Source organism: Crinia signifera, chromosome 19 (genome assembly GCF_055691185.1).
Source record: "Crinia signifera chromosome 19, ASM5569118v1, whole genome shotgun sequence".
In the NCBI taxonomy this organism is placed as follows: Eukaryota; Metazoa; Chordata; class Amphibia; order Anura; family Myobatrachidae; genus Crinia; species Crinia signifera.
This window is the reverse complement of record NC_139226.1, coordinates 26,627,472-26,639,343: the sequence shown is the minus strand read 5'-3', so window position 1 is coordinate 26,639,343 and position 11,872 is coordinate 26,627,472. Positions and strand designations below refer to the sequence as shown.

General features: G+C 46.8%; 1 protein-coding gene across 1 annotated transcript; it reads right to left on the bottom strand.

Moving 5' to 3' along the window:
* Window positions 1-883: 883 nt before the first annotated feature.
* On the bottom strand, window positions 884-11,596 carry LOC146042265 (uncharacterized). Its single transcript, XM_083162194.1, has 2 exons — window positions 11,544-11,596; window positions 884-5,469 (listed from the first exon to the last, which is right to left on the bottom strand). The coding sequence occupies exon 2, from the start codon at window positions 5,297-5,299 to the stop codon at window positions 2,459-2,461; it is 2,841 nt and encodes a 946-aa protein (XP_083018320.1). The 5' UTR covers window positions 5,300-5,469; window positions 11,544-11,596; the 3' UTR covers window positions 884-2,458.
* Window positions 11,597-11,872: the final 276 nt, after the last annotated feature.

Sequence of the window (11,872 nt, the reverse complement as noted above, 5' to 3'; positions counted from 1 at the left end):
GTTTAGGTGGCAACGCTGCATACCTAGACAAGCGCTTTACGGCCAGCCCTGTGCAGAGCAGGGGGAAGAATTGATATGACACAGGCAGGGGGCTGCTCTCCTTTGCCGCTAGCCAGAAGCTGCGCCCCCCCAGCTGCTGGCTAGTTACATACGTACAGACTGCCCGACCTGCTTGTATTAAAAAAAAAAAGACAGGTGGTTGCCAGGTTGTAGCAGCGGCACCCCTGTGACTCCCTGGGGTGCCGCGGCGCACAGGGACAGATTTTTTTAAGCTTGGAGAAGAGATAAACTGGAGATAAAGCGGAGAAAAGGTAAAAGGAGATAAAGCACCAGCCAATCAACTCCCAACTGTCTTTTTCAAACACAGCTGATTGGCTGGTGTGTTATCTCCTTTTACCTTTTCTCCGCTTTATCTCCAGTTTATCTCTTCTCCAGGCTTAATAAATCTGCCCCAGAGTTTGGGAACCACTGTGTTATGGGCATTACGGTGTGCAGGAAAATGTGTAATGGCCACTACAGTGTGCAGCATAATGTGTAATCGGTTCTGCAGTGGGGGGGGGGGGGGGAGCATATTTTTGCACCTGGGCCCACAACTCGCTAGTTCCGCCTCTGAAGCCACACACAGCCCTCAAACACATTGGAACCTTATCTTTCTACACCTCAACATTTATTCTAAGACCTGCTTATATATGTCAAGGTAGTTATTTTATAACCATCTACACCCATTCAGAAAGTGTTTTTGTATACTTTAAAAAGCAGGACACTCAATTCACAGAAGTCGACATGTGTCAACTTTTTCTCTGTAACACAAACATAACTTTATTTAAAAGTTAAACCAATGTGGGGACATATAGATAGTGAGTAAAATGCCACATTAGAACATAATAAGTATACATGTAATGAGGGTTAAAATGTTGTTTTATTAGGGTCTTCATTAAGGTAGACAATTGAGGTAATAGAAAACAGTTATTGAATAACAGTTAAAATAATTATTTAATTGTCTTAATTATAGTTGAAAGGCAAGATTTGCAGTGCCATATATGTGAAGGGTATGCCAGCGTGCACGGACGTACGCTCACTCTCACAATCGGTGACACACGCTGAGTTTTCCATTGAAAAAGGCGAGACCCGTCCGTGCACTGTGGCGTACGCTCAGATATACGGAAGATGTCGGTGTGAAAATGGACAACATCCTTCCGTACACGGTGGCGTGCGCTCTGATGTACGCCAGGTATCGGTGGCTAAGAGGGAGATCCGTCCGTGCACGGTGGCGTACGCTCAAGTGTACGCCACTCCCCATTGCCGGTGTTTTGTGACCGTTTGTGTGCGGCTGTTCTGTGGGCGGACTTTCGCTCACTGCGAGCGTACGGAAAACGTACTGTGAAACGGACCCTACATACGTTTCACCGACCTAACCAGAATAAGGCCCTGACTCACGTTTGTACAGAATCCAAAAACTTTCATGGTTTGGGAATTGCGTAGGGATTTGCAAGTCGATGCCAGTTAGCGATCCATTTGCGATTCACTCACAGATTTACATGGGGCAGGTTTTGTTTCTGTCTGGGTGGGATACGGTCATTGGGTCACCAGCATGATGGTCGACAAGAATTAGGTCGACATGCATTTATGTCGACATGAATTAAGGTCGCCATGCAGGGAGGTTGACATGACTTAAGGTCGCCATGCAGGGAGGTTGACATGACTTAAGGTCGCCATGCAGGGAGGTTGACATGACTTAAGGTCGCCATGCAGGGAGGTTGACATGACTTAAGGTCGACATGGGTACGGTCGACTGGGTCATTAGGTCGACATGTTTTTTTTTTTACAGTTTTTTTTTAAACAAAATGTGCCGACAGGCGGTATTTCATGCCCTACCATCCACTATGGCGTGGAGAATAGAATAGTGTGCCTGAAGCATGGTGAGCGTAGCGAGCCATGCGAGGGGACGCGGTGCTACGTTTCGGTGTCCATGTCGACACGACATGTGCCGACAGGTGGTATTTCATGCCCTACCATCCACAAGGGTGCCGAGCATAGCGAGTTGCCGTGCCCGAAGTATGGCGAGTGTAGCCCTACCATCCACTAGGGAGTGGTGGGAGAATAAAATAGTGTGCCGAGTGTAGCGAGCCAAGCGAGGGGACACAGTTCTACGTTTTAGTGTTTATGTTGACTGTGTTAACATTCTGGTAAAAAAAATTAAATAAAGTATGTCGACATTTCCAATGTCGACCTTACCCATGGCGACCTAATGACCCTGTCGGCCTAAAGACATGTCGACCTTCCTGCATGTCGACCTTAAATCCGGCTCATAATATGTAATTTAAATGAAAATGGTCTGAATTGAACAACCACTTCCTGAAGCTGCTAAAAAATGACATTCCATCATCAAATACCTTACAAAACATTTCACTGCATTTATTATGAGGTTCCAGTAAAGGAGAAACTACACATGGTGGCATCAGTTTGCAATGAGCGGGCTTTCTTCATCATTGCTCAGTAAACCGTCTTCAGCATCTTCTGTGCTGCCACCCTTTAATGCTTTTACAAGTTTAGCCCAAAACAGCCTTTGGCCCTTCGGTTCTTCAGGCCAAGTGATGTAAGTCTTTTTCAGCATCACCTTCCTCATCCTGTGGTAGGTGGAGAGCTCTTTGTCAGGTATGTTCTCCAAGAATATTAGGACAAGAACATCCCTCATTTCATCAAACAGTTTATAGCTGGCCAACTGCATCTCCAAAGAGCACCACTCACTTTGAAGGTAGCTCCTGCTCACCACGCAGAGGGTCTTCCGACTGTTGTGGATACTGTCTACAATATTGTCTACAATGTCTCTGCCCAGTTGAAAGTCTCTGTGGTGTAGGCAAAGACGCAGCCCGCCCGAAAGGTTATAGCTTTCTAGAATAGGTAACATCTTTTGATACACCCATTCTTGATCCCGAGTGTTGTAGGACACAAATGCGTCATACTTGTACAGATCCTTATGGGAACTCCAACGTTCATGCAGCCAGGAGAGAAACAGAAAGTAATTATATTTGATGCGCCAATAGGACTTACTATAGACTATTGGCATGAATATGAGGAGCAACAAGGTGAAAGAAGTGCAGCAAAATAGTGTCAGTTTGATTTTCACGTCACAGACATGGATATCAAAATTGTGAAAGTAAGCCTTTGGGTTGCCTGGACATGTTAGATTATAAGCATACACAACCTGTACTTGGGATTGGTTTACCCACCTTTGCAGTTCTTGATTATTACAGGTGCATACAAGTGGACATTTCCATATGTCAAGATACTTCAAGCTGGTCATGTTTTCTAAGATTTTAACATTTATATGCCGCAAAGCATTCTTTGTTAGTTGTAGTCTTCTTAGATTGAGGAGGTTTGAAAAAATATCTTCATTCAAAGTCTGTAGGCACAAATTTTCCAGGTACAAGGTTCGTAGATTAACCAGATTCTTAAATATTCCTGGCGAGAGGTTCTGGACACCATTACAGTCTTCTGACAAAACGAGATGTGTCAACTGTGTGAGGTTGTCGAATACGTCAGAACTTAGTTGGGTAAGTCTATTCTTTGACAGATAAAGCGATCGTAAGGAGGTCAATCCTGTGAACAAACCTTTTGGGATGACCGTTAAACCATATGGTTGCTGATTTTGGAGCTTCAAGTCATAGACATTTCGAAGTTTAGCAAAAGGAGAAATATTATTTGTGGATAACTCAAAACGCAGTTGATTGGACATCAGGTCTAGAACATGTAACGTTGTCTCCACACCATAGAACATCTCTCCGCTAATTTTTTTAATCTGGTTTCTATCAAGATACAATTTGGAAAGACGATTTAGTCCACTTAAGGACCCCTTTCTTATCTGTGTGATCGTATTACCTCCAAGATCCAGGGTTTTTAGATTCTTTAGGAAATGGAAAACATTTTTAAAGATAACAGACACTCTGTTATTCCTGAGATTCAGAATTTCAAGACTTTTGAAGTTCTTAAATGAGGTGTCATATAAATCTGTTATTAAGTTATTATCTAAACGAAGCACCTTTAGCTTTTCTAAACCAACAAAAGCATTCTTGTTCACAAAAATGATGTTATTGATGTTCAGATTTAGATATTTCAAATTAGGAGCGTAGGTGAATGCATTGGACTCTACAGACCATATTCTGTTATATCGAAAAGAAATTGATGTCAACTTAAAAAATTTGGACGGCTTGTAGCAGTAGTCCAGCCTCTTTAGGAGATTATGTTCCACAATCAAAGATTTGAAGTTTGACTCTTGCATGAATGCCAAACAGTAGATACTTTTCAACCTATTTCTCGATAAATCCACTGTGCCGCTGCAATTAACAAGAATGTTATTCGTCATATTCTTGATCCCGTTTTCAATCAAATTTAAATCTGAAATATTTCTGCCTCTTAAATAATTACCAATCGCACTTAATTTATCTGCAGTGTTTAAGTTTAATCCAGAATAATCTATTCTCTCTGGCTCTATGGTGGCATTTTCCAGAAATTTCAATATGTCAAAGTGAGGATTAGATGCAACATTTAAATAATTTATATTTCTCAGATTAGTTTTTTGCAAGGATGAGGAGGTCATGTTATTGTATGAGAGGTCAAGGTATGTGACGTTGGCAAAAAAGTTATGGTGGCAATTTAAACCTTGTAGGTGGTTTTTGCAAAGGAAAAGTGTATTCAAATTGTCCGGGAGTCTGTTGGTATGGGACAGAATTGTAATGTTGTTACTGCACAGAGTGATATTTTTAAGTTCTTTCAAAGGTTCGATGGATTGTACAACAATGCTGAAATTGGACAGGCAATTATCGGACAAATTAAGACTTTGTAAGTTAGGAAGTGGGCTAAATATATCAGGATGTATAACGGCAATAGAATTCTGTTGGAGGCAAAGGTCCGTTAAGCTTTCGAGTCCACTAAATACCCCCAAGGACAGGCTGACTATATTGTTGTAAGACAAATCCAAAAAATGTAAAAGTGTCAAGTTTTCAAAGGCTCCAGGAATAATAGTCTGCAGTTTATTCCGTACTAGGTTCAGTTTCTGAAGATTGGGTAAGTGGGCAAAGCTTCCTTTTGGCAATATTTTGATTGTGTTTAGCAATATGGAGATGTTTCTGGCGGTGATGGGAAGGTCAGACACAACGTTGTGTATGGTCACTTCCCTTCGATGTGTACAAAGGAAAGCGTCATCGTTTTCATACCTCTGAATGCAATTCTTAAACCCATAACCAACGACCAGTGGAATGAAAAAGGCTCCAAACTGCAGGATGGCCCAGCGAAGTGTCATCCTTTGATCAGCTGCCCCAAAGCTTTGGTTACCAGATGGTAGAATGGATCATCTTTATAAGTAATGGTTACTCGCTGTGCTGGTAGGGAGTAGAGGTCTTCTCAAGAAATTTAGAAATTCCAGGTGATCCAATAAGATATAATCAAGTGGACATCCAGAAGAGAAGTTCTCTACAGGAGAAAACCAGAGATGTTGGTCTTTATACATAATACATAAATGATACTATCAAATAGCAAATCTCCGGTAAATAATAATCAGGACAAGTAATGAGATTTGATGCTGTCACTCAATGTTCATTAGGTATAACACACAACCTACTACAGGTTGAGTAGCCCTCATCTGTACATCAGAAAACCGTAAAATTTCGAAACGTTTTCAGAATGTCTCGCTTTTTTGGGGGGGGGGGGGGGGTTTGATTTATTTTAAACCCATCCCCCCAGCCTTGTACCATTTTTCATTCTCACCTGGTCCCCTGGCGTCTCCGGCATCCATCTTCAGAGGCATTCCCGGTCCCAATGATGCATTGTGCGGTTGTGCTGGTGACGTCACCCGCACAATTGTGCAATGCCTCATTGGGACCGGGAATGCCTTTCAGAATGGATGCGATGGATGCCAGGGACGCCAAATCTGAAATGATCCCTTATCCAAAATGCTCCTGGTCCCATGCATTTTGGATAAGGGATACTCAACCTGTATAAATTATTATTATACAGGTTGAGTATCCCGTATCCGTATATCTATTATCCAAATTATTCCAAAAACCGTGGTTTTTAGGAATAATTCGATTTTTTTTTGGTTTTCTTTCCCTCCCCTGACCCTTTTTTATTACGTACCAAGTCCCCCAGTGTGCACAGCAGGCCTGCAGCATCCTCTCTGGCGTCTCCAGGGGTCCTAGGTGTGCATTGCGCGAGTGCGCGCCGGTTAGGTCATTGGCGCGCCTGGGAACTTGCGCAATGCACTCCTGGACCGGTGGAGATGCCGGAGACGGTGCTGAAGGCGTGCCATGGATGCCGAGGGACCATCGGGGCACTACCAGGGGAAGGTAAGTATGTTTAAAAAACATTTATTCCAAAAAACGTAAAAATCCCTTATCCGGAATGCACGTGGTCCCGAGCATTTCGCATAAGGGATACTCAACCTGTATAATATGGAATTATCGCCTCAGCTATGTGACCCACTAGGAGCTCTTCAGTTATGAATACCAGGGATGAAAGGGGCCTGTCCCATTCCTAGACCGTACAAAGGCCCTCATTCAGATTGACACGCTCGCATGCGAATTCGCATTTATCTACAGATAACGCAATGCGCATGTGCAAGGAGCCACCAACCTATTCGCAAGCACCCTACCGAGCAGCTTTAGCCTTGTGAAAGATTGTATGGAAAAAAGTAGGCGTGATGTCGGCGTTTGTATGGGCGCGTCCAGAATAATGAGCAAAACTGGGCGTATACCTGGGCATACACATGGACGTTGATTACAAGTGCTGGGTTTTGGCTTCGCATGTGTGCAAGAGTGCTTGTGCGCCTCAGCCTTAAAAACATTCGCAAGAAAAAAGCAGGTTTTATGTTTCGCAGCCCATCCTTTTCCTGGCTCAACACTCCCAACCCCAATCAACATGCACTAAATGGCTAAATCAATCTCACCTGCACACCATCTACACCCATACATCCCTCAATTTGTTAGGCAATTAACTCACAACAACAACTCAATGCATAACCACGGCAACACATTTGTGTAGGGATGTGCCATACCCTCCAACATGACCCATTGCATTCGGTACCCAGGGCTGGGCAACACCGGCCCTCCAGATGTTGATGAACTACACATCCCAGCATGCCTTGCATCAGTTTCAGCATGGCCACATAGCAAAACTAATGCAAAGCATCCTGGGATGTGTAGTTCATTAACATCTGGAGGGCCGGTGTTGCCCAGCCCTCTGTTCCTGGACATCCCTGGTAATGTATGATTGTCATCACCTGTGTGGAACTAGGTAATTAACGAGAAGGGTGTTTCAACTCAGGTGACAGCAATCATGCATTAAAGGGGAAGTCCAGGAACAGAACATTGTATACCGAATGCAATGGGTCATGTTGAAGGGTATGATGTGCGTGTGAACTGTTTACTGTGTACTGTCAGTCCACTCCCCTTTTATTGTATTTGTGAGCGAATGATTTTGCAACCACAATAGGCGTGATTATGCCAGATGCGTGTGTATTAATCTTGTAAGGCTGCTTGCGATTGTGCATGTGAGCGATTGAATCTGAATAAGGCCCAATGTCTCTATTGCTGAACACTTACATAACCATCATTAGGGACTAGCAGGAAGCATTCTCCCTGCACTCTCCCGCGTTTCTGAGGTTATCATTTCTGTCCTCAGCTATTCAAACACTCCATTATGTAATCGCACTGTGCGGGACTAGCTAAATTCTGCAAACACGTGCTCTGTACTAGGGGAGACAAGAGTCTGTATATTACAAGTTTGCCGCAGAGGAAGCAGCGGAACCTAACAGTAATTATTCAATATAACATCTTGTAAATCAGCGCACCTCAGATCAGTATTCCAGTGTGCATTGTAAAGCACCGTTACATTATTTCATATCAGTGTATAGTAGAGTGCTTGCAGCATGTGATGTCACAGCAGGATCTCCTATATATTTGGCTACATCTGTCACTCAAAGTGGGTGTCTGTGTCTATAACGCTCTGTTCCTGGACTTTCCTCTTAATGTGTGATTGCCTTCATCTGTGCTGAACACCTTTCTGAGAAATTAACCTGTTTAAAACAGGTGATGGCAATCATACATTAAGGGGAAGTCTAGAAACAGAGCATTGTGTCCCTCCTGGAGAGGGTCATGTTGGGAGGTATGTGACAGAGAACCAGCCCAGTGAGCCCACAGACAGTGCCAGACACCCACTGCCTTCCCATGTTGCCCAGCACTGCTACTCCACAGCCACCAGGTGAGCGCCCCCCTCCCGCGTTTTGCGGCAAAACCTCCCCCCCCCCCTCCCGCGATTCGCGGCAAAAACACCCGCTCCCCCGCGACCCCCCCTACTGCGATTCGCTGCAAAAAGAACCCCCCCACGACCCCTCCCGCAATTCGCGGCATAACCACCACCCCGCGATCCCCCCTCCCGTGAATCGCGGCAAACCCTCCCCCGTGACCCCCCCCCCGATTCGCGGAAAAAACACCCCCCCCCCCGCGACCTCCCTCCCGCGATTCGCGGCAAAAAGAACCCCCCGCGACCCCCCCTTGCACGATTGGCGGCACCCCCCCTGCGACCCCCCTCCCGCGATTCGCGGCACCACCCCCCCCCCCCCGCAATTCGCAGCAGCCCCAGGATTAAATGGCACATGCAAAACACTGACATGGCTATGGTCGACAATGAAAAAGGTTGACATGAGTTTTTGAAGATTTATTTTAAATTTTTTTTAATTTTTTTCATATTCATTGTCATGTGTCGACATGGACACCAATGAAGTGGCACACTTATGTCAACATTTTCATGTGTTGACCTTTCTGTGTTGATTTTTTCTTGTGGCGATTCGCGTCACACCCCCCGCAACCCCCCCTCCCGCGATTCGCGGCACCCCCCGTGACCCCCCACCTCCCGCAATTCGCGGCAACCCCCCACCGGAACCCCTGTGAACCCTGCCCTCCCGCGATTCGCGGCACCCCCCGCGACCCCCCCCCCCTCCCGCAATTCGCGGCAACCCCCCACCGGAACCCCCATGAACCCCGCTCTCCCGCAATTCGCGGCAACCCCCCACCGGAACCCCTGTGAACCCCGCCCTCCCGCGATTCGCGGCACCCACCCCCGCGACCCCCCTCCCGCAATTCGCGGCACCCCCCGTGATTCGCGGCAGCTCCAGAATTAAATTGCACATGGAAAACACTGACATGGCTATGGTCGACAATGAAAAAGGTTGACATGAGTTTTTGAAGTTTTTTTGGCATTTTTTGAATATTTTCATATTCATTCTCATGTGTCGACATGGACACCAATGAAGTGCCACACTTATGTCAACATTTACATGTGTTGACCTTTCTGTGTTGATTTTTTCTTGTGGCGATTCGCGTCACACCCCCCGCAACCCCCCCTCCCGCGATTCGCGGCACCCCCCGTGACCCCCCACCTCCCGCAATTCGCTGCAACCCCCACCGGAACCCCCATGAACCCCGCTCTCCCGCAATTCGCGGCAACCCCCCACCGGAACCCCTGTGAACCCCGCCCTCCCGCGATTCGCGGCACCCACCCCCGCGACCCCCCCTCCCGCAATTCGCGGCACCCCCCGTGATTCGCGGCAGCTCCAGAATTAAATTGCACATGGAAAACACTGACATGGCTATGGTCGACAATGAAAAAGGTTGACATGAGTTTTTGAAGTTTTTTTGGCATTTTTTGAATATTTTCATATTCATTCTCATGTGTCGACATGGACACCAATGAAGTGCCACACTTATGTCAACATTTACATGTGTTGACCTTTCTGTGTTGATTTTTTCTTGTGGCGATTCGCGTCACACCCCCCGCAACCCCCCCTCCCGCGATTCGCGGCACCCCCCGTGACCCCCCACCTCCCGCAATTCGCTGCAACCCCCCACCGGAACCCCCGGAACCCCCCTCCCGCGATTCGCGGCACCCACCCCCGCGACCCCCCCTCCCGCAATTCGCGGCACCCCCCCGCGATTCGCAGCAGCTCCAGAATTAAATTGCACATGGAAAACACTGACATGGCTATGGTCGACAATGAAAAAGGTTGACATGAGTTTTTGAAGTTCATATTCATTCTCATGTGTCGACATGGACACCAATGAAGTGCCACACTTATGTCAACATTTACATGTGTTGACCTTTCTGTGTTGATTTTTTCTTGTGGCGATTCGCGTCACACCCCCACCACCCCCCCCCCCCCCCCCACAACCCCCACTCCCGCGATTCACGGCACACACCCCCCCCCCCCCCCCGCGATTCTCGGCACCCCACCCCGTGACCCCCCCTCCCGTGATTCACGGCACACCCCCCGCGACCCCCCCTACCATGATTCGCCGCAACCCCCGCCCCCGTAACCCCCTCCCGCGATTTGCGGCAACCCACCCCGCGACCCCCCTCCCGCGATTCTCTGCAATCCCTTCCCTCCCGCGATTCGCAGCATCCACCCCCCCACAACCCCCCCTCCTGCAATTCGCGGCACCCCCGGCGACCCCCCCTCCTGCAATTCGCGGCACCCTCCGCAACCCCCCCTCCCGCGATTCGCGGACACCTAAGTTGCAATACAGGGCATCTTTCATACAATTCTAACCATATTTCTCATATACAAACGTTCACAAATTAAGGGGGCGCAGCCCCTTACGACGGTGTGAAGAGCGCCCGTAGGGCGCGATGAATCACCTAGTATCATTATATAATGCACTCTCTCTGCACGTGTTACATCTGCCCCCCTGCAGTGCAGTGTGGTCGTGTCCATTAGAGAGAGAATTTGCTTTTGCGAGTGAACCAGAATCAAGCCCTAGGTGATGAACGTAGGAGACAGTGTGGGAAATCCACTAAGATGGGAATAAGACTTCACATGTGCTGTTGCTATGGGCAACCAATCAGAATCTACTTATTTATTTAGCACCCTCTAGAACAGGACTGGGCAACACCGGCCCTCCAGATGTTGATGAACTACACATCCCAGCATGCCTTGCATCAGTTCCAGCATGGCCACATAGCAAAACTAATGCAAAGCATCCTGGGATGTGTAGTTCATTAACATCTGGAGGGCCGGTGTTGCCCAGCCCTGCTCTAGAAGATAGTAGACAGGATCTGATTGGTTGCCCATAGCAACAGCACGTGTGAAGTCTTATTCCCAGCTTAGTAAATTTCCCCCAGTATCTTTTATTTTTTTCTATACAGCTCCATAATCACTTGTATATTCTATAAGAATAAGCTTTATTAAACAAATCAAATAGGGGTCTAAGCACTAAGCCGCAGCAAGAGATAAAAACGGAGAGAGATAAAATAACAAGCAACCCGCTCCCAACGGTCATTTTTCAAACCGCCTGCAGCATGGCAGCTAGGAGCTGTTTGGCTGGTACTCTGTTCACTTTATCCCCATCCAACGCTTAGTACACAGACCCCATAACACAAAGAAGTCTTGTAGCCATAAAGCCACAGTTGTTACTGCATTAGATCTCTTCTGGTACGGATGGCATCATAATGACAGGCAGTGTAATCATTCTGTAGTGATATTATATTAATCATACCGTATGCGAGATACCGAGTCCACCTCTCACTGTCTCGCTCAGCCGGAGTCCTCGCACTGATGTAGAATGGGGAAGTTGTGTTCTCTCTCTCCTAGTAGCTGCTGAGCGTTTCCATCTGACTGCCTCTCTCACTTCCACATTACGTAGCGCAAACCAATATCATCACCTCAATGAGGAGTTATAATGGTTAATTCTGTGTTGACAGTCAAAAGGTCAGCCGCTGTTGGCTGACAGTCAAATAGTCAACACATGATAAATGTCAATATGTATTAGGTCGACATGTTTAAAAAGGTGAACACAAGCAAGGGGTCGACATTTCGATGGTCAAC